Source organism: Lemur catta, chromosome 15 (assembly GCF_020740605.2).
Source record: "Lemur catta isolate mLemCat1 chromosome 15, mLemCat1.pri, whole genome shotgun sequence".
NCBI classification, from domain to species: domain Eukaryota; kingdom Metazoa; phylum Chordata; class Mammalia; order Primates; family Lemuridae; genus Lemur; species Lemur catta.
This window is the reverse complement of record NC_059142.1, coordinates 26,719,043-26,742,587: the sequence shown is the minus strand read 5'-3', so window position 1 is coordinate 26,742,587 and position 23,545 is coordinate 26,719,043. Positions and strand designations below refer to the sequence as shown.

At 34.8% G+C, this 23,545-nt stretch overlaps 1 protein-coding gene across 2 annotated transcripts in view; it reads left to right on the top strand.

Moving 5' to 3' along the window:
- BRIP1 (BRCA1 interacting helicase 1) overlaps positions 1 to 23,545 on the top strand; it is a 137,186-nt gene that overhangs the window by 78,728 nt on the left and 34,913 nt on the right. For both annotated transcript variants that reach the window (XM_045525599.1, XM_045525600.1), the window contains 2 exons: positions 9,683 to 9,842; positions 10,831 to 10,952. In XM_045525599.1, coding sequence (XP_045381555.1) covers positions 9,683 to 9,842; positions 10,831 to 10,952 — 282 coding nt within the window. The remainder of the gene's footprint in view (positions 1 to 9,682; positions 9,843 to 10,830; positions 10,953 to 23,545) is intronic.

Below are 23,545 nucleotides of genomic sequence, written 5' to 3'. Positions count from 1 at the left end.
GAGTAATGTCAAATTGTTTATTTGAGATTTTCTTCTTTTGTGATGTAGGTGTTTATTGCTATAAACTTTTCTCATAGAATTGCTTTTACTTTGTCCCATAAGTTTTGGTATTTTGTTTCTATTTTCATTTGTCTCAAGATATTTTTTAATCTTCCTTTTAATTTTTTCTTTGACCCATTGGTTGTTCAGGAGCATGTTGTTTAATTTCTATGTATTTCTGAATTTTCCAAAATTGCTCCTTATTTTTTGAAGTGGGAGTCTCGCTATTTTGCCCAGGCTGATCTTGAACTTCTGGCCTCAAGCAATCCCGCCTCAGCCTCCTGAGTAGCTGGGACTATAGACACAAGCCACTGCACCCAGCACCCCCTGTTATTTATTTCTGATTTTTTACTGTTGTGGCCAGAAAAGATATTTGATATGATTTCAGTCTTCTTAAATTTGCTAAGACTTGTTTTGTAGCCTAACATATGCTCTATTCTCTAGAATGTTCCATGTGCATTTGAGAATAATGTGTATTCTGTTGGTGCTGGATTGGATGTTTTGTACAGGCATACCTCATTTTATTGTGCTTTGCTTTATTGTACTTCACAGATACTGCATTTTTTATAAAATGCAATTTTGAGGGTTTTTGGCAACCCTGCATGAAGCAAGTCTGTTGGCACCATTTTTCCAACAGTATGTACTCAGTTTATTCTCTTGTGTCAGCATTTTTTAGCAGAGTATTTTTAAATCAAGGTAAGACATTGTTTTTTTAGACATAATGCTATCGTACACTTAATAGACTACAGTATAGCATGAACATTACTTTTATATGCACTGGGAAACCAAAAAATGTGTGTGACTCACTTTATTGCAATGTTAGCTTTATTATAGTGGTCAGGAACCAAACCTGCCATATCTCAGAGGTATGCTTGTGCATGTCTGTTAGGTTCATTTGGTCTAAAGTGTTACTCAAGTCCAGTGTTTCCTTATAAATTTTCTGTCTGTATGACTTGTCCATTCTTGAAAGTGGAGCATTGATGTCCTACTATTACTGTATTGCAATCTCTCTCTCTTTTCAGATCCTTTAATATTTGCTTTATATATTTAGGTACTTTGATGTTGGGTACATATATATTTACAATTGTTGTGTCTTCTTGATGAATTGACCCTTTTATTATTATATTAAGTCCTTCTTTGTCTCTTTTTACTGTTTTTGACTTAGTCTACTTCCTCTGATATAAGTATAGCTAAACCTGCTCTCTTTTGGTTTCCATTTGTGTGGAATATCATTTTCTATCACTTCTCTTTCAATCTATATGTGTCCTTAAAAGTGAAGTGAGTTTTTTGTAGGCAGTGTATAGTTGGGTCTTGCTTTTTTATTCATGTAGTCATTCTTTGTCTCTGTATTGGAGCGTTTAATCTATTTACATTCAAGATAATTAATGACAAGTAAGGACTTACTGCTGCCATTGTGTTCATTTTTTTCTAGCTGTTTTGTAGATATTTTGTGTCTTTATTCTGCTTGTTGTCTTCCTGTGTGATTTGATGGTTTTGTGTAGTGGTATACCTTGAATCCTTTCTATTTTTGTTTTGTACCACATCGTACTTTTTTTCTAGATTGTGAAATGGTGTTTTTTCCAAAGCATTTCATTTTCAAGTTTTACAGTAAGAGGTTTATAGCTGATTCAGGTTGGCAGTACTTGAAAGTAGTAACTTTTAGGTAACATTATTCTGGTTGCTTCTTATTCATTTGCTTCTCTCAACCTAGATTTTGTGTTTTTTTGTTTGTTTGTTTTTGTTGTTTGTTTGTTTTTTGAGACAGAGTCTCACTCTGTTGCCCAGGTGAGTGCTTTGGCATCAGCCTAGCTCACAGCAACCCCAAACTCCTGGGCTCAAGCCATCTTCCTGCCTCAGCCTCCAGAGTAGCTGGACCTACAGGTGTACACCACCACACACAGCTAATTTTTCTATATTTAGTAGAAATGGAGTCTCAGCCTTGCTCAGGCTTGTCTTGAACTCCTGACTTCAAGTGATCCTCCCGCCTCAGCCTCCCAGAGTGCTAGGATTACAGGCATGAGCCACCAACCTAGATTCTAATTGTGTAGGTGCATTGACCTCCTTATAGTTTACTTTAATTACTAGCCTTTTTACAGAAGTATAGAAAATGAGTTGTCTTTTTTGGCCTAGGTTAATCTACTCAGGTAAGGAATGAAACATAGTTGAATTTGTGTGAATAAATTCATTCAGATTTCAGCCAGTATTTACTAAGCCAGTACTTCTTCATTCTAAAATAGCAAAACCAGTCAAATTATGTACATTTTAAGTAAATGATTACTTCAGACATTGATGAACCAACTATGTTGATGAATCAACAGTAATTCAGAATTTATGTTTCAAAGAGTTAAGAATTTGTTCCATACATAAATGGTGGTCGGGTTCTTACTGTTTTCTTTTCAAGAGATTTTAGCAAAGTAAATTGTCATGAAGAAATGTATTAGTTATTTTGGAAGTGGCATTTAATTTGAAAATTTTTGCACTTTAAGTATCAGTGTGTATTTTAATCAGAATGTATCAGTAAGTGACTCTAAATAAATGTGTCAGTATCAGTAGTGCAGCTCTAGCATTTTCACAATCCTCAGTCTTTTAACTAATTTATGAGAGGGAATGTTCCTTTTTAGAAAGGACTGTAGGATCTTTCATTTCCACTTAGATTGCCAACAACTATAAGGGGTCTTACTTTCACTTAAGAGCAATATTTCTCTATGTTATTCCTATAAGTGCTCTACTGACTACATCTGTATTCATTGAAAGTTTGATCCTGAAATATAAAACCCAGCCTCTTGAGGTGAAGGTGCTGAGTCAGATGTCGCCAAATATGAAGTTTCATTGGAAATTCATATATTTAGTCTTCTTGTGTTTTCTGTTTGTATATAGCAAGAATTAAGGATATAGTTATTAATATTTCTACTATAACTAAAGTTATTTTTAAAACCCTACTACTTTATTTTCCATTTTTATTAGTGTTTAAAAGGAACCGTTTATTCCTAACATATGCCACCTATAGGTACATATCAACTGAATAAAAGAAAGTAAACATTTCTTAAATATTATTACCTCAGGAAATGAATAGTGAAGAATCATCTTTAGATGGACAAAAATGGCAGGTTTTACCTATGAAATAAATTATGTGATTAAGATTACAAAAGATGATAGTCTGTTTAGGCAGGCCTATTAAAAGCATTAAGATTTGAGTACTGGCTATTAAAGTGAGTAAATGGCAATATTACAAAGTTAAACACATGCCAAAAAACATTTTCCAGAGGACTGGGATTGTAACAATACCATTAATGAGGGCAAAGAGGTCTTAATGCAATTTGCACTTTCTAAAGTTTCAAAAAGAGGCTTTGAGTTAGTGTATTATTAATGTACTGAACATCTGGAACTATGTAAAAACTATGGACATTGAGTAAATGCAGGATTTCCCCGCTAGGTTGCCTTCTAACTTATTGCCTCCCAAGTGAGATACTGGTTTTAAGAAGTTTGAAAGAAATGAAATGACAGTATCCAGATAAGGCTTGGACATTCCAAAGTGTCTTTTAGTTTGTAAGATCTGACTTAAAAATAAATTGCCTCAGAGGTTAACAAATCCAAGTAATGTGAAAACTAATTAGTAAATTAAATCATCTCTATCACTGTATGTCCACTGATCCCTCTGTGTGAATAGTATTTACATTTAGTATTTTGAACTTTATATAAGTAAAATCATATGTAAGTTATCTATATTTGCTTCTTTTTACTTGATATCTATAAGTTTGTGATTAATTCTTGTTGATAGATGTGAAACTAGTTTATGCATTTACACTACTGTGGAATATTCATTTGTGTGTGTGTGTTTATATTTTAAAAATTTTTAAGATTGTGGTAAAATATATATCATAAAATTTATCTCTTAAGCATTTTAAGTTCAGTGCCATTAAGTACATTCATGATATTATATAACTGTCACCACTATTCTTTTTCCAAAACTTTTTAATCACCTGAGTCAGAAACACAGTACCCGTTAAACAATAACTCCTCATTCTCCTCTTCCCCTAGGCCCTGGTATCACCTATTCTACTTTCTATCTCTATGAATTTGTCTATTGTAGGTACCTCATATAAGTGGAATCATAGGATATTTCTACTTTTTAAAATTTTTATTTATTTATTTTTTTATTATTTCAGTATATTGTGGGGGTACAAAAGTTTAGGTTATGTATATTGCCCTTGCCCCCCTACCCCTCGAGTCAGAGCTTCAAACGTGTCCATCCCCTAGACAGTGCGCATCACACTCATTATGTATGTGTACACCCATCCCTTCCCCACCCACATCTGCCCAATATTTCTACTTTTGTTTCTGGCTTTTTTCATCTGCCATGTTTTCAAGGTTCATCCATATTGTAGCATTTATCAGAATTTCATTCCTTTTTTTTTTTTTGAGACAGAGTCTCACTTTGTTGCTCGGGCTAGAGTGAGTGCTGGGGTGTCAGCCTAGCTCACAGCAACCTCAAACTCCTGGGCTTAAGCGATCCTACTGCCTCAGCCTCCCAAGTAGCTGGGACTATAGGCATGCGCCACCATGCTCGGCTAATTTTTTCTATATATATTTTTAGTTGGCCAGATAATTTATTTCTATTTTTAGTAGAGACGGGGTCTTGCTCAGGCTGGTCTCGAACTCCTGACCTCGAGCGATCCACCCACCTCGGCCTCCCAGAGTGCTAGGATCACAGGCATGAGCCACCGCGCCCGGCCTCATTCCTTTTATAGTTGAATAATATTTCATTGTATGTAGGTCATACATTTTGTTTATCTGCTCATTTGTTGGTGAACAATTGAGCTGTTTCTACCCTCTGGCTATTGCGAATAATGCTGCTATAAATGGTGTACAACTATCTATTTGGGTCCTAGTTTTTTCAGTTCTTTAGGGGTTTATACCTAGGAGTGGAATTGCTGGATCATGTGATAATTCTATGTTTATATTAATAAATTTTTGAGGAACCACCAAACTGTTTCGCGTGGCAGTTATACTATTTACATCACTACCAGTGTATGAGGGTTACAGTTTCTTCTTATCCTTGCAATCCTTGTTATTTTCTTCTTTTGGACAGTAGTCATCCTAGTGGGTGTAAAGTTGGATCTCACTGTGGTTTTGATTTGCAGTTTCCTAATGACTAAGGATGTTTAGCATATTTTCATGTCCTTATATTGGCCATTTTTTATCTTCATTGGAGCAATGTCAATTAAAGTCTTCTGCCTATTTCAATTGGTTTGTTTTGTTATTGTTGAGTTGTAGGAGTTCTTTATATTCTAGATATTAATCTTTTATCAGATATATGCTTTGCAAATATTTTTTCCCATTCTGTGGATTATCTTTTTTACTTTCTTGACAGTATCCCCCAAAGTTTCTTAATTTTGATGAAGTCCAATTTTATATATATTTTCCTTTTGTTACCTGGTTTTGTATATCTTCTTTGAAGAAATGTCTATTCATGTCCTTTGCCTGTTTTTCAATTGGGTTTATTATTTTTTTTTTTTACTATTGAGTTGTAGGGGTCCTTATATTTTAGATATTAACCCCTCATCAGATATATGGTTTGCAGATATTTTTTCTCATTCTATAGGTTGCTTTTTGACTCCATTTTTTTCTTTCCAGTTTTTTATTAATAGTTTGATGTGGTCCCAGTTGTATGTTTTTATTTTTGTTGTCTATGCTTTTATGTCGTATCTATAAAATCATTGCTAAGGCCAATGTTAGAAAAATTTTCCCCTGTGTTTTCTTCCAAGAGTTTTGCACTTTCAGGTTTTATGTTTAAGTCTTTAATCCATTTTGAGTTGATTTTTGTGTATAGTGTAAGATAAGGGTCTAGTTTTATTCTTTTGCATGTGGTTATTGTTTTCCCAGCACCATTTGCTAAAGAGACTATCCTTTCTCCATTATGTATCCTTTCCCTGTTATATACTCTTGTTAAAGATCAGTTGATTATATATGTCTGAATTTTTTTCCAGTCTTTCTATTTTGTTCCGATGGTCTAGATATCTGTCTTTTTTTTTTAGACAGAGTCTCACTCTGTTCCCCGGGCTAGAGTGCCGTGGTGTCAGCCTAGCTCACAGCAACCTCAAATTCCTGGGCTCAAGTGATCCTCCTGCCTCAGCCTCCCGAGTAGCTGGGACTACAGGCATGTGCCACCATGCCCAGCTGATTTTTCTATATATTTTTAGCTGTCCAGATAATTTCTTTCTATTTTTAGTAGAGACGGGGTCTCACTCTTGCTCAGACTGGTCTCCAAGTCCTGAGTTCAAACAATCCTCCTGCCTCGGCCTCCCAGAGTGCTAGGATTACAGGCGTGAGCCACTGCGCCCGGCCTAGATATCTGTCTTCATGCCAGTGCCATACTGTTTTGATTATGTTGGCTTTGTAAGATGTAAATGTCATGAAGTATGATGCCTCTAGCTTTGTTCTTCTTTCTCAAGATTGTTTTGACTACTTGGGGTCCTTTGGTTTCATTCTGTTGTGGTTGAAAAAGATACATGGTATTGACTTAAATCTTCTTAAATCTGTTATGACTTGCTTTGTGACCCAACATGTGGTTTATTCTGGAGAATGTTTCATATGTAGTTGGGAATGTGACATTGTGTATTCTGCTGCTTTTGGGTGAAATGTTTTATGTATGTCTGTTAGGTCCATCTGGTCTCCAATGTTATTCAAGTTCTCTGTTTCCTTATTGATCATCTGTCTGGATGTTTTATTCATTACTGAAAGTGGGGTATTTGACTCTCCTACTGTTATTGTGTTGCTGTTTATTTCTCCCTTCAGTACTGTTAATATTTGTTTCATATATTTGGGTGCTCTGATATTGGATGCATATATAATTGTTAAATATTTTTGGTGAATTGACCCATTTATCATTATATAATGTCTTTTTTTGGTCTCTTTTGACAGTTTTTTACCTAAAGCCTATTTAGTCTGATATAAGTATTGCAACGCCATTGTCTTTTGGTTACCATTTGTAAGAAATATATTTTTCATCCTTTCACTTTCAGCCTATGTGCATCCTTAAATCTAAAGTGAGTCGCATATAGTTGGAGACAGCACATAGTTGGATCACACTTTTATTTATCCAGCCACTTCATGTCTTTTGATTGGAGAATTTAATCCATTTACGTTTAAAATAATGACTGATAGGGAAGGACTTACTATTGCCATTTTGATAATTGTTTTCTGTCTATTGGTAGCTTTTTTATCCCTCTTTTTCTGTTGCTATCTTTTTCTGGAAAATAAATGTAGTTAAATAACTTCTTACTTGTGTTTAGAGAATTGAAATTGTTCTTCCTGTTTAATTAAAGCAAATTTGAATGATTTCTATGTAAGGAAAAAAATTTTGTCCAAATTATAAAATTTACATTAACAATAAAGTTTTAAAGCTCTAATACAAACAAAAATGTAGCCTGCTTTTGGGGTAAGTTAGCTTTTCCCTTTTTGTTCTCTCCTATTCCCTGGTGAATTATAATCTTATATATAATTATTATATGCTGACAATTTTTTTAAAAAATTAAATAGAATCAACTAACTTTTGAGCCCAAAGTTAATTAAGATATGTCAATGAGCTAAACAGTATTATTTTGCAAACAAGGTTTTTTAAAGACCCAGTTATATGACAGTTTATTTTGTATTTGTTATAAAAATTTTCTTATGGAGTTAATATATATTCTGCATTTTTATTGTAGTATTGAAGATTTATGTATGACTCTATGGCCACTTCATTGTGCATAAATTTCTGAAGTTTTAAGAAACCAAAAAATCATCAGTAGATATAATGTCTTTTTTTAATCCCTTGTAACAAATTTGAAATAATTGCACGTATCATACCACTTTTAAAAATTTTAAATCATATTTAACTCTGATATTCTGAATTGTTTTCTATATAAAGTGGAGAAAAATCCCTGCTGGATTTCTTTAGGGGATATTTTGTGCATTTTACTAATTCTTTGTTCCTCATAATTTTCATTTTAAATAGATTTCTTCTAACCTAATTGTGTAGTATATTTTGGAATCATCAATATAATGGTCTAACTCAAGTAGTGTGGGAGGTTTTTCTCCAGATCTTGAACATTCGTAACCTTCAGTATTAGAAGTTGTTATTATCTCAGGATCAAGAAATCACAGGAAAAACAGTATATCATTGGATTAAATTCCATTAAGTATCAACAATGATGCACATTCATAACACATGTCATCTGGTTTTATATCCTCTTGATATTTTTATCCTTTTCTAAACTGGTTTTTCAATAAAGAAGTTTAAGTAATATAATAAATTATTCTGAACATTACTGACTTCTATAGCAGGCTTTTTCTTTCAGTTGAGGACCATTGTGATTCTCCATAAATGCTGTTGCTCTGAATATTGTCAGCAAGTGGTTTTTGTTTTTTTTTTTTAAATTTTCTATGTACTGGTGAGAGACTTTGATTCAAACAGTGCATGGTCAAAAAGCAAATTCTGATAGCCAAACACACTCAAAATAGAAAAGGCACTCAAAACAGAAAAGACTTTCAGATCAATGATAGCCCTATATTTTTACATAATTATATGGTCTTCTGGGCAATTTTAATTTTTATTGATTAGAAGTCCCTGATCACTATATAAATAGCAATGAGCTATTTTACTAATTAGTGCTATAAATTTTGTTTTATGATCTTATTAAGTTTATTTCTAAAAATAGATAAAGGTAAAACTCCGAGGAAATAAACTATCTTATAAAAATTGATTAGTTTCTGTTCTCTAGAGAATTTTGGGTGGTTTCTTAAAATAACTGGTTCATATTGCATATAATTCATGACATAGCACAAGTGGATACACAGTTCAACTTAAATCATAATCTCTACTTCTGGCTTTTGTCTTTTTCATTTATTCAGCTCTTTATTATTAACTTTTACTGTCTTTGCATTTGCTGTGTCTTGCTTTCTAGCTTCTTGGAAAGAATACTTAATTCTTTTATTTTCACATTTTAAAATAAATATATTTTAAGCTGTAAGTGTATTTCTAAGTATTGTCATTGTTGCATGCTACATGTTTTGAATTGTGAGTGCCTTTCTTATCATTCATATCTAAAGATTTCATGAATTTTACATTTTCTGTTTAAGTCATATGTTTTTTAAGAATATAAGTTTTGGTGTTTGGCTTATTTATTTTTTTCAGACTTATATTATTGACTTTTAATCTAACATTGCATAATTGTTAGATATGTGATCAGTATGATAAAGGTTGTTTGAAGTTTCTAAAAAGTTCTTTTGTAATCTAGACCATGGTTATTTCTGTAAATGTTCCATTTGTGCCTATATATTTGCTACGTGTTGGCTTATCTGAGTCTCTGTTTATATGTTTATTTGATCTAGGTTATTAATGATGATCAAATTTTCAAACAATGGGTCTGTGTGCCTGTTGAGCTCTTTCTATGTGCCAGTACCATTCAAACCTCTCTAAATCTGTTAATAAATCTAATAACACTTGTATTATGAGATAGTGTTTTCCTCATTTTGTAGATGAGGAAAGACATGGAAGGGTTAATATGCTTACCTTTGTTAGATTGTTGGCTTTAAACCAACAAAGGTAGGTTCATTTAGCTGGACACACAAAATATTATTTTTTTTTCTCTGCTCATTTTAGTTATTAGAAAAATTAAAAGAACGCTGGCTCTCCACTGGACTGTGGCATAATCTGGAGTTGGTGAAGACAGTCGTTGTAGAACCACAGGGAGGAGAAAAAACTGATTTTGATGAGTTACTGCAGTTATACTATGATGCGATCCAACATAAAGGAGAGAAAGGTAATTGGAAATTATTTCATGGTCAGTGAAAAATATTTTTTATTATAAAGTAAGAAGAAGTTGGTGCTGTTAGAATTTCATTTATTACTTTCTTTTTAAATGAATTATACTTAAAAGAAAAATTATATTTCATAATCCTGGGTGAAAAGAATGTAAATTATGTAAAGAAATTCTCTTATTTGGAGTTGTCCTCGTATAAGTATTTTCACTTGGATGTGCTGATTCAACTTTAAGGAACAGCATGCCTTTATATATTATCCTATAGCCTTTCTTGTGCTATCCGAAATATTTTGTGCAAGAAGGCACATAGGATATATATAAATATCTTCTAGCCAAATGAGACCTATATTTTGATGCAAATAATATACTTTGTGCTTATATTCTATTATATAAGGTAAACTGGAGTTTTCAAAACATAACTGAAGATTCAATTTCTAGGTTAGAGAATGTCTATAAAGAATTTGATGTAAAGGACTAATAATTTATGAACAATGCAACAGTAAAGATAATATAACAATTGATAAGAATATATATAGTATTCTGTATGTATTTTAAGTACTTTTCAATATAATATTGATTCAATATGATATACTTTACAAATTAGGGTTATTTAAATTGTTCTGAGAATTTTACTTTCTGGTGATAAAGGTAATGATTGAAATTTCAATTTTTATATACTAACACTTCATAATTGCTCATTTCATATGCAAGTTGCTATTCTAGTGTGGTTTTACTATATTAGTTATCTGTGAGATGAAGAGTTTGCAGAGTGGTTTGTTACCCTATTGTGTATAAATATAATTTTGTTCCCCTTATTTACTTAAAGACATTGAACTTCTAAAACTTTATCTCATAATTGTGTTTTATTTTGATTATTTTAAAAATTGCTACTATACTTAATAATCACATCTTTTCAAAATGACAAGAATAAAAAATTTCTGAGGATTTTGAATATGCTTTTCAAAATGTCTATTTTCTGTTGCTTAAGATGGAGCCCTCCTGGTAGCAGTTTGTCGCGGTAAAGTGAGTGAGGGTCTGGATTTCTCAGATGACAATGCCCGTGCTGTCATAACAATAGGAATTCCTTTTCCAAATGTGAAAGATCTACAGGTAGGCCATCAAAGCCTTAAGAAGTTTTATCATCATAGGAGTCATTGGTTTAGTGTGAAGTTAATTATAGGCATACCTTATTTTACTGCACTTTGCATTATTTTGTGTTTTTACAAATTTAAGGTGTGTAGCAACCCTGCATCGAGCATGTCGGTGGACACCAGTTTTCCAATAGTATGTGCTCACTTTGTGTCTCTTTGTCACATTTTGCTAATTCTCACCATATTTCAAACTTTCTCATTATTATATCTGTTTGATCTGTGATTAGTGCTCTTTGATGTTATCATTTTAATTGTTTTGGGGTACATTGAACCGTGCCCATGTAAGAAGGCAAACTTAATTGATAACTATTGTGTGTGTTCTGACTGACCCACCAGCCTGCCATTCCACTGTCTCTCTTTCTCTCTCGGGCTTCCCTATTCCCTGAGACACAACAGTATTGAAATTAGACAAATTAATAACCTTACAATCATCTCTAAGTGTTTGAGTGAAAGGTACAGTTACACATCTCTGACTTTAAATCAAAAGCTAGAAATGATTAAACTTAGGGAGGAAGATATATTGAAAGCCAAGATAGGTCAAAAGCTAGACCTCTTGCACCAAACAGCCAAGTTGTGAATACAAAGAAAAAGTTCTTGAAGGAAATTAAAAGTGCTGCTCCTGTGAATTCATGAGTGATAAGAAAGCCAAACAGCCTTCTTGCGCATTTGGAGAAAGTTGTGGTCTGGATAGCTCAAACCAGCCACAACATTCCCTTAAGTGAAAGACTAATCCAGAGCAAAGCCCTCTCTCCAATTCTGTGAAGGGTGGAGAGATGAGGAAGCTGCAGAAAAAAAGTTGGAAGTTAGCAGAGGTTGGTTCATGAGGCTTCTTTCAAGCCCTCTCCATAACATAAAAGTGTAAGGTGAAGCAGCATGTGCTGATGGAGAGAAGCTGCAGGAAGTTGTCCAAAAGATCTAGCTATGATAATTGATAAGGTGGTGACACTAAACAATAGATTTTCAGTGTAGATGAAACAGCCTTCTATTGGAAGAAGGTGCCATCTAGGACTTTCATAGCTAGAGAGGAGAAGTAATGCCTCACTTCAAAGCTTCAAAGGACAGGGTGGCTCTCTTGTTAGAGACTAATGCAGGTAGTGACTTTAAGTTGAAGCCAGTGTTCATTTGGCATTCTGAAAATCCATGAGCCCTTAAGAATTGTGCTGAATCTGTTTGGCCTGTGCTCTATAGATGGAAAAACTAAGCCTGAATGACAGCACATCTGCTTATAGCATGGTTTACTCAATATTTTAAGCCTACTATTGAAACCTACTGCTCAGAAAAAAAGATTCCCTTCAAAATATTACTGGTCATTGACAATGCTCTGATGGAGATATACAAGGAGAGTAATGTTGTTTTCATGCCTGCTAAAACAATATCCATTCTGCAGTCCAAGGATCACGAAGTAATTTTGGCTTTCAAGTCATATTATTTAAGAAATACATTTAGTAAGGCTGCCATAGATAGTGATTTCTCTGATGGATCTGGACAAAGTAAATTGAAAACCTTCTGGAAAGGTTTCATCATTCTAGATGCTATTTAGATCATTCATGATTCTTGGAAGGAGGTCAAAATATCAACATTAATAGGAGTTTGGAAGAAGTTGATTCCAGCTCTCATGGATGACTTTTGAGGGTTTCAAGACTTAAGTGGAGGAAGTAACTGCAGATACGATGGGGAATAGCAAGAGACCTAGAAGTTGAGACTGAAGATGTGACTGAATTGCTGCAATCTCGTGATAAAACTTGAACAGATGAGGAGTTCCTCCTTAAGGATGAGCGCAGAAAGTGGTTTCTTGGGATGGAAACTACTCTTGGTGAAGATGCTGTGAACATTGTTGAAATGACAACAAAGGATTTAGAATATTCCATAAACTTAGTCGATAAAGCAGCAGCAGGGTTGATGCTTGATGCCAATTTTGAAAAAAAGTTCTACTGTAGGTAAAATGCTATGAAGGAGCATTGCATACTACAGAGAAATCTTTCATAAAAGGAAGAGCCAGTTGATGTGGCAAACTGCACTGTTGTCTTATTTTAACAAATTGCCACAGCCACCCCAACCTTTAGCAACCACCCTGATCAGTCAGAAGCCATCAACATCAAGGTACATGTTTTTCTCATATCCTCAGACATTGTATTTTAAATCTTTGGCAATCCTGAATGAGTGAGAAAGGTTTGGTAGATATAGGTTTATTTTATTTTCAACTTACACAGTCTTCAGTCAACAGGAGTGATTTTTCAAAGTGTAGTACTGGGTCAGGGGCATTGGTGTCACCTGGGAACTTGATAGAGAAATACACACTTTCAGGCTCAACCAGCCCTACTGAATCAGAAACTCTGGAGGTGGAGTCCATCAACTTGTGTTTAGTCAAGCTCTTAACCAGACTCACAGGTCCCCCCCAGGGAAGTTTAGGGCCCTCCATCTCTCTAGCTCCCTTCTTTCTAGTGCCCTGCTTTGCAGATTTTGTGATTTTTAGCTGCTCCAAATTCTGATCCCTTCCACCTCAGCTCAGCAGGACCATTGTACTCTGCTTGTATTTAAATGCCCTATACTATGGTCAGGAAATCATATGCAAGCAGAGAGCTAGGAATAATGAAGTTTACCTAATGAATTCCCCTTATCTCCAGAATTGTAGTCTTGTGCTGTCTGGTGTCTATTCCCTGAAAGCAGTTTTGCCCAGTTACACAGTTACTTACAATGGAAGAAATATTTCCAAACTTGTTACTCAATCTTAGCCAGAAACAGTTTTGTTTCATTATCACTGATTATTTTCTAAACAATATATTTGAAAAACCATAGTAATAATTTGAAGCCTGAGGTGTAGTTCTTTCATCAGGGAGGATTTTTTATACCTTCCTTAAAGGTGTTAGCAATCTGAGACCAAAACTTGGGGTTTTCTGGACACTGAGGCTCACTCATTGAGTATGATCCATATCCCTCCACTCGGGGTACTTACGGTCTCATACCAAAGCAGGAGTTGTTTAGTAGAGTAGTTATCCTCTTTATTGTTAATACTTTACTAAGCACTGTGAATTATATAATTTTACTTTTATTTCTCTAGGCCATAGCAGTCTTTGAGGAACATTAATAGTAATAAACAGTATTTCTCTTGTTAGCCCTTACTCTTCCCATAACTTCTCGACCTCATAATTTGTGAAAGTCCACAGGCGGTGTCTCACCCGATGATTCATAATCTAATTCTTTCAACCTCCATTGACTTTGGTGGCTCCCACAACCTTTCTCCAGTACCAGTGCTCCCACTGGGGGCACTGATGGCCGTGCTGAAGGCCGTGTCTCCTATCCTAAAATGGCTGATGTTGCCTTGACTGCTACTACTGATGAAACAGTTGACATCTACTCAAGAAAACTGTTGTATTCACCATCAACAGCCTTAGTGGTGCATTCCGCTGAAGCTGGGTGCTACTGATGGCACTGCTGTTGGCACTGGTATTGTCTCCTTTTGTCTTATAATTTTACCCTGGCTTTACATGATGGCACTAATGCTGCTTTGTTAAAATAGAATCCTTTTCCCTTTTTTGTATCACATGTTCTTCCAAACTTTTTTTTTTTTTTTTTTTTTTGAGATAGGGTCTTGCTCTGTCACCCAGGATAGAGTACAGTGGCATTGTCATAGCTCACTGCAACCTCAAACTCCTGGGCTAAAGCAATCCTCCTGTGTCAGCCTCGCAGGTAGCTGGGACTATAGGCGTGTGTCATCACACCTGGTTAATTTTTCTATTTTTTTGTAGACAGGGGTCTCACTCTTGTTCAGGCTGTTCTTGATCTCCTGGCCTCGTGCAGTCCTCCTGCCTTGGCCTCCCAAAGTGCTAGGATTACAGATGTGAGTCACCATGCCTGTCCCCAACATCTTAAATATAATTTTTTTCCCCTAAAACTTGTTCTTTCAATTTTTTCCTGTATCCTCCTTTCTTCGGCCTACATGACTTCTTGAGATCTGGAAAAGAAGATAAACTATGGATAATACTAGATTGTATTAAGTAATACATTTACAAAGTAGCAAGGCCTGAAAGGATTCATATCAAACTCATAATACTGATTACATCTGAAGATGGGAGAAAGGAATGATATTGGGAGTAGTTATTGAAAGGGACTTTAACTTTTTCCATAATTTTTAATAAAAAAAATGACAATATAGGGATTTTTATGTTATCCTTTGTTATTTTTCTAAAAATTCTTAAAATTAAAAAAAAATTGTTAAGAAAATTACATCTACCTTCTATTTTTTTCCACCTTCACCTCAACAACTATGATTCTGGGCATGGTTCTTATACCAATCTTGGGTACTTAATGCTTAATGCAGGATAAAATTCTTCCTAGGCAGCATCTCAATCTTTCATACAAAAAGACACCTGGTGGCCTGCTCTGATGTTTCTTAGTCATGATCCTATCTGTCACAGTTCTGCTAATCTGAATCCCAGTGGTTCAAGTGCATACAACAACAGAATAACAGAAGCATCAATGAGTTCTGGGTAAAGGGGAGAAAGGTGATCCTAAAGGGCTTTCCCCAGTAGTTCCTGAAACGGTCAAGAAGGATTGATCCAGGAGTAGTCCAAACTGCAGGGAAAAGGGGTAGAAAAACAGGGAAATTCTTTACTAGCAGTACCGGATGTAAGGGAAATGTGTTTCTTGTTACCATATGTCTGGATCAGTTCTTTCTGTGTAACAACTCCAAAACTCAGAGACTTAAAACAACAATCATTTATTACAGGTCACACATCTGTGGAGTGGCGGGGTGGCAGATGATCTAGGCTTGGACTTGGTTGGGCAGCTCTGTTGATTTCAGCGGGGCTCAGTCACCCTGCAGTGGTTGGCTGATCTATGGTGGGCTCAGCTGGATCAGCTTTGCCCTACCTGTATCTCATCCTCCGTGGACCAACAGACTAGTCAAGACATGTTATCATTGCAGTGGCAGAAGTGCAAGAAGGCAAGTTTGACTGTGTAAGCACTTTTCAAATACCTATTTGCATCACATCTGCTACTCTCCTCTTGCCCAAAGCATGTCACATGCATAATCCCAAAGTCAAAGGTTGGAGGGAAAGGGGATATTTCCTACCACACATGGCAAAGGGCTTGGAATTGTGATTTCAAAAAGGAGTCCCCAGCCCTGGCATTTTATTCATAGCTAAAGCATGTTTGTTAGCTATCCATAAGACTAATGTGTATAAGTTTTAGGAGTGTAGGCACGCAGTTTTTATAATGATTAAAAAGGCCATTTATCATTTGGAAATGCCCACAATATAGCAGTCAATACCTGAAATACATGAAATAAATCAGACCATCATAATGGATGATTTCTTAAAATATTTTTAAATTTATGTGTTTATTTATTTATGTATGTCTGAGACAGAGTCTCGCTTTGTTGCCCAGGCTAGAGTGGCGTGGTATCAGCCTAGCTCACAGCAACCTCAAACTTCCTGGGCTTAAGCAGTCCTTTTGCCTCAGCCTCCTGAGTAGCTGGGACTACAGGCATGTGCCACCATGTCTGGCTAATTTTTTCTATATATTTTTAGTTGTCCAGGTAATTTCTTTCTATTTTTAGTAGAGACGGGCTCTCACTCTTGGTCAGGCTGGTCTCAAACTCCTGACCTTGAGTAATCCTCCTGCCTCGGCCTCCCAGAGTGCTAGGATTACAGGCGTGAGCCAGTGTGCCCTGTCAATTTATGTATTTATTTATTTTGGCTAGTCAAGTGAAGCAGTGGAAATGGAGGAGAAACAAAGGACTCTAACTGATCGTGATCAGTTATTATCACTGCACTTGGACCAGTTCTTAAAATATTTTTAAATGGTTAAACAAGTTGTTGAAAATATTTATTTCTACACCTCTATGGGATATTAAAAAAATATAAAAGTTTCAGATTTTAAGAAAGTCCAATTTACTTTTTGTGTGTTGCCTGTGCTTTTGGCATTTTTTAGGAAACCATTGGCAAATCTAAGGTCATGCAAATTTGCCTTTAATGTTTTCTTTGAAGAGTTTTATAAGTTTTAACTCTTTAAGTTAGGTATTTGATCCATTTTGAGTAAATTTTTCCATATGGTATAAAGTAGAGGTCCAATTTCCTTATATCTAAAATGAGTCTTTTATTAACAGCATGTAGTTGGATCAAGTGTTTTGAAATCCATTCTGCCAATCTCTGCCCTTCAGTTGGAGAGTTTAAGCCCTTTACATTTAAAGTAATTACTGATAGGGAAGGACTTACTTCTGCCATTTAATTTAGCTGTTTGTTTTCTGTGAGTCATATGCTTTTTGTTCCTCAATTCCTTCATTATTGCCTTTTTTGTATTTAGTTGCTTTGTAGTATACTATTTTGGTTCTCCTCGTCTTTTCTTTTGTCTATATTTTTTAGTTATTTTGTTAGTGTTTACATTGGGGATTATAACTATCATCTTAATCTCTGTTCCTCCCCTTTTATATTGTTATTGTCACAGATTGCATCTTTATTCATTATGTGCCCATTAACATAATTTATAATTATGGCTTTATGCATTTGCCTTTTAAGTCATAGGAAAAAAAGAGGAGTTACAGTTCAAAAGTATGATAATATTCATGTACATAGATACCTTTCCAGTGTCCTTTATTACTCCTAAAGGACATATTTAGTGTTTATAAATAGTTTTATAATGTTAGATGATGTACCTTGAGGATAGGGATAATTTCTTAAACATCTTTGTGTCTCTGTAATTAAAATATTGAACATGGTATTCAATAAATATTTTAATTAATGATTGAATGGAAATTTAGTAGAAGGTATTGAAACTGTATTTGGCTGCAGTGTTTGTTTTAAAAAACAACCACCACCCTCCATTCCTAGAGACCTCAAGGCACAGAAATGATAATAATTATTAGATAATAATGAACAGGATGGTAACAAACATTAATATGACTCATAAGGAAGCAATACAGTGTGTTACAGTTGTGAATCATTAAAGGATTTATAGAAGAAAATGCTCAATCAGTATCATCTTACACTTTAATACATAGTAGAACATAATAAATGGAGGGAGTATCTTACAATTGTTTATGCTGGCTATCACTCTTTGTGTTAGGCTTCTACTGCTGTGTAACCAATAGAAGCTTAAAACAACATACATTTATTATCTCAGTTTCCATGGGTCAGGAGTCTGGGCATGGCTTAACTGGGTCCTCTGCTCAGGGTTCCACAAGACTACAGTCAAGGTGCTGGTCAGGCTGTATTCTCATCCAGAGCTTGGAGTCCTCTTCCAGGTTCATTCAGGTTGTTGGCAGAATTCAGTTCTTTGTGGCTGTGGGACTGAGGTTCTTCCTAATCCATCAGGAATGAGTACAAGCTACCCACTATTTCTTGCCATGTAGCCTTCTTACAGGCCCTCTCACAACATAGTAGTTTACTTTTACAAGGCCAACAGGACTCTCTAGCTCCAATCAGCTTAGACAGAGTCTTATATAACTTAATAAAATCATGGAAAGAAAATAAAAATAAAATTTAAATTTGAAAAATAAAATAAAATTGCAGAAGTAACTTCCCACCACCTTTGCCATATATTAATAATATAACCTGATCAAGGGAGTGACCGTCCCATAACCCTTGCCATATGGGTATTGGCTAAAAGCAAGTCACAGTTTCAGCCCTCAAGGGGAGAGGATTATAAAGGTATGACACTCTGTGTGTCACCTTCGGGTATGTCTGCTGTACTTTTGATCTCTGTAAAGGGAGGTGATGAACTAAATAATTTCCATATATGACTCTTCCAAAACTAAAACTATGCTTCAAATTACAGGACCTTAAGTTAGAACTTTATGGTTTTCTTTTATATTCATAATCTGTCTATCCTGCTGGAATAAGTAGAATTTATTTATAAATGAAAATTTTAAATATTCTATCTTATAGAAATGAAACCACCAATTTCTATATTATCTTTATTTCATTTGAATTCACATTTAAAAAGTTAATATCATTGTCTGAGTTAGAAAAGTTATTTGAGAATAAGAAAGCAGTGACATTAAATTTTATGATACTAAATTTTTTTCTTAAATTTGAGAAAGATTATGGAAGTAAAAATTAAAATACAGTTTAAAATACTAACATAAGACTTTGCAGTCTCAATAGCAAAGTTTGGCTTTTTAAAAAGCAGGAAAATGTATATTAGAGCCAAAAATATGACTTTTTTGGCTGTGACCAGGATTTCCTCTTCCCACCTTAGGGACTAGAAAGTAGAGGTAGGAAAATTTCATTTTGGAGCCAAGTGTGACTTGTTTAGTTCAAGTCATAATTTATTGCACATACCTCAGGGACCTGAAAATAAAGAAACCCACTATGAAATGTTGATAATGGGCCACTCTGAAGGGCAAACATTAAACTAACTTTCCCAGTGAGGTTTTTTTTCACTTCCACATTTCCCAGATGCTTCTGATCATTCATAAGGACATACTTAATCGTATAATAGTTAAAAAGAAAACTTTCTGTGCACTAAACCAAAGTATTTGAGGAGCATGAGAGTGAGCCAAGGCTTTTATATGACTAGATGTCAGTGAAAAAGTATAACTAAAATAAAAGTTGTTTTCTTTTAATGCAATTAAGTCACTGTATAACAAGGCTGTCTTTTAACCACATATCTCAAGCAAATCCTTTGGCCAATTACTATGATCTAACAACTACAAAAGTATTCAACTTTATAATTCAGGCACTCACATCTCAAATTGGTGACATAGTTTGTAAGACATGATAAGGTACAATATTTAGATTTAAAAATTGCATTTTATTTGTATTCCTTAGCATAATTTAGTAGTATATAGAAATACTGTCCCTCATGAGTATTGTTCCTTTACTTCTCTGAGGAAACTATAAAACCATGGCATGTGGCTCAAAATTTTTATACTTGAAAAATGTTGAAGTGGTATGTTAGATTTTTATAATTAGTTTAATAAAATTTGATAGTACTATTCGTTATTAGAAGTGTCTTACAATGATTAGAATAATTTAATAAAATAATAAATTTTAAATTCGTGTATTTTTTTTTACAGTGTGTTGAGTTACCAAAATAGATTTTATTTGGACTATTTAAAATTCAGATAGTGATCTGAACATCTGTCTCAGTATTGGCATATATAATCAATTCTTTTATTGTGAATTCTTTTTTTGTTTGTTTAGGAAACTTCTCTTAGCTCTGAATGTACCAGTTTATTATTTTAATCAAATTTTAAAAATTATATTTATGATTGAAAAATACAGGCATCTATTTTAGTTACATCAGTTACTGACTTTATAACAAACCCATGCTTATATAAATTGATAGGCTTCCATACATTGTTGGCATTTTATAAACCACAGAAAAAGACAGGGTGCTTTCCCCAAAGGGTAACAGCATTAATAAAATAGAGTGCACATTAAACTGTGTTAAACCAGTACTTTCAGATGTCAAAATAAAATCAGATGATGGTAGTATTAGAATTCTTAAAGCCAACAGATTTCATTCTTTTTAAGAATGATGTTGTTCCTTTATTATTCTTGTGGCTTTGACAGCAGTTTGAATATTCATGATAGATGAATGAGGGCAGGAATGCAGTGGACCGTAGTATATCAAGACGAGCTTGATTTCAGAAACAAAAACCTTTTAAGTAGATTCGTCTATTCCTTCTGAGTAGATCCATGTATCCCTTTTGAATACTTTTCTATCATAATTATGTTATTGATCTTGAATATTTCAGCATTCATTTATTCATTTAAGAAACTTTTACTAAGAGCCTAGTTTGTACAAAACGCAGTAGGTGCAAAAATGAACAAGATGCAGTCTCTACTATAGTGATGTCTATAATTTAAGAAAGGACAGGAACATGTGATAAGATGTTTTGGTGGACTAGAAACTAGGAGCTCGCATGCTTAGGAACAGTGAAGCTGAGCAACATCTTTTACCTCCCATCCAGATATTAATTTACTTTGACTTAGCTAAAAGGGATGGAGGAGCCAGAGAGATGAGATTTGAGTTCTGTCTACATTGAGATTCAGATTATAAGACTATCCAGAATAATGAAACAACTATTTTTTTGGATACCTGGCTAGAACACCAGGTACTATAATAGACTCTGGGCACACAGTGCTATACTACACAGATTATAGCCCCTTGTCTCATGTAGCTTATAGTCTAGTAAGGAATAGTGACATTAAAGGAATGAAGAAACAATCACAGTTGTGATGAAGGCTATAAGAAAAAGTCACAGGAACCCTGAGAACATTTTAGCAGGTCTTCGGGGAGCAAGAAAGGCTTCCTGAGGAAGTGATATTTAACCTGACATGGGAAAGAAAGCTAGGAGTTATGTAGGTGAACAGAATGGATACGAGTATTCTCAACAGAGAGAAGAGCATATGCTAAGGTTCTAAGGTGTGAAAGAGGATAGCAGTTTCCAGGAATTGAAAGAAGCTGAGGTGGTGATTTGGGAGAATGGCATGTGAATAGAGGCTTGCAAAAGGTATTTAGGAGCCAAATCACTTAGGACTCTGTATGCCATTTTCAGGATTTGAGACTTTATTCTAAGCTATGGGAAACCAGATCCAGGAACAGAGCCTGAGGTCAGAGTAGAGTGGAGTTCTGGTTATAGTGTAGCATCTGATACAGAAACCCACCTGGATCTAGCCCCGATAATAACACGTGGTTACTCAAGGGAAATAGCTGTGTGTATAAAGTTAAAGTGCCATAGTACTAAACTCTTTAACATTTAGGAGTCCAGCAACTTGCTGTTGGAATTTTTGGAAATGCTTAGGCCGAATCACAGATACGGAAGAAAAATCCTGTCACCTCTAAAAGTCAAGAATGAGTATATCTTCAATTACTTAAACCTTTTTTTCCTCCTCAGAACACTTTTTTTCTAGCTTAAAGAAAAAAGATAGTTTGGCCAAAAGTATTATTAAAAGCAGTTTCTAAGTATATCTTGATATTCCAAAATTAAAACCTCATCCAAATCTGAGCTGTCTAGGTTTACAACTTATATATTTGCCTTGGGTAGTGAAAAATAAGATAACAAAAGCTTTTGTTTCCCTCCTTTCTGAAAAACAAAACAAAACACATGGATGAATGGCTGAAGTTAATTTTTTAAATTCTCTATACCTTGTAAAGGATGTTTTGGGGTCAAAAGTGGATACATTTCAAACCATAAATTTTTTTTTTTTTTTTTTGAGACAGTCTCACTTTGTTGCCCGGGCTAGAGTGAGTGCCGTGGCGTCAGCCTAGCTCACAGCAACCTCAAACTCCTGGGCTTAAGCGATCCTACTGCCTCAGCCTCCCGAGTAGCTGGGACTACAGGCATGCGCCACCGTGCCCAGCTAATTTTTTCTATATATATTTTTAGTTGTCCAGACAATTTATTTCTATTTTTAGTAGAGACGGGGTCTCACTCAGGCTGGTCTTGAACTTCTGACCTCGAGCGATCCACCCGCCTCGGCCTCCCAGAGGGCTAGGATTACAGGTGTGAGCCACCACGCCCAGCCCAAACCATAAAATTTTAAGCAAGTCTGGTTGATAGCGTTTGTCCCTCAATACTCATGTCATTGTATTTCCTTAGGAAAAAAAGCCAGGCCTGAAAATACTGCTACAAGTTTCTTTGGATAATTAATAAAAGAAATAAAACTTTGTTTTTTGAACAATTCTGAAGTTATTTTCTTGTGTTCATCTTGTTTTTGGTGAGAATAGAAACTTTGTTGACCTTCATATGTTAGTTTTGCTGTCAAACGAGGTTGAAGGCTTTAAAATGAAATTATCACCCTGGGGACTTGTAAGGTTGATTGACACTTACCTACTTCTGTTGGCACAGAGCATAATTAGCAACTCAAGGGAACCAGTGGAATTGTTTTTTAACTTTTCTGAAAATAACTTTTCAGTTTTCCTTCAGAGGAGAATTTTGATTGTGGATTTTAATCAGTTTACTTAGATCCCCTTAAAGCCTACAGACTGCAGACAAGTTGATGGGCTTCAGGTGAGCATGTCACTTGATTTTTTTTTTTTTTTTTTTTTTTTGGCAACTATGATGCTATAAGGTCTCAGATAACAAACTGTAGTAGACATCACTGTTCAGTGTTTACAACATCACTCTTTCCCGTTTTTTATTGAGATTAAAGGTTTGAAACTTTGGGAATGAGTTCATTTTATGCTTTCTAACTATATAGGACACATGACCCCAGTGTGCCAAGGAGTATAATAAGCTATGCAGTAACTCATAATGTATTTTCCTACCACATCAAGTATACCAGATTTGTGGCTTAAAATTACTTCATAGCTGTGTTTCTCAAATTTGGTGCTCTTGACATTTTGGACAGTATAATTCTTTGTTATGAGGGGTGTCCTGTAGGATGTTTAGCCTATTCTCTAGCCTTTACACACCAAATGCCAGTAGCAAGACACCCCCCCACCACCCTACCACCAGTTGCGACAACCAGAAATATCTCCAGACATTGCCAATACCTTCTAGTAGGCAAAATTGCTCTCAGTTAATCACCACTGTTTTATATAGTAAGACATAGAAATATATGTTGTGAATTAAAATGAACAATCTGCATTTATTTTTAAACT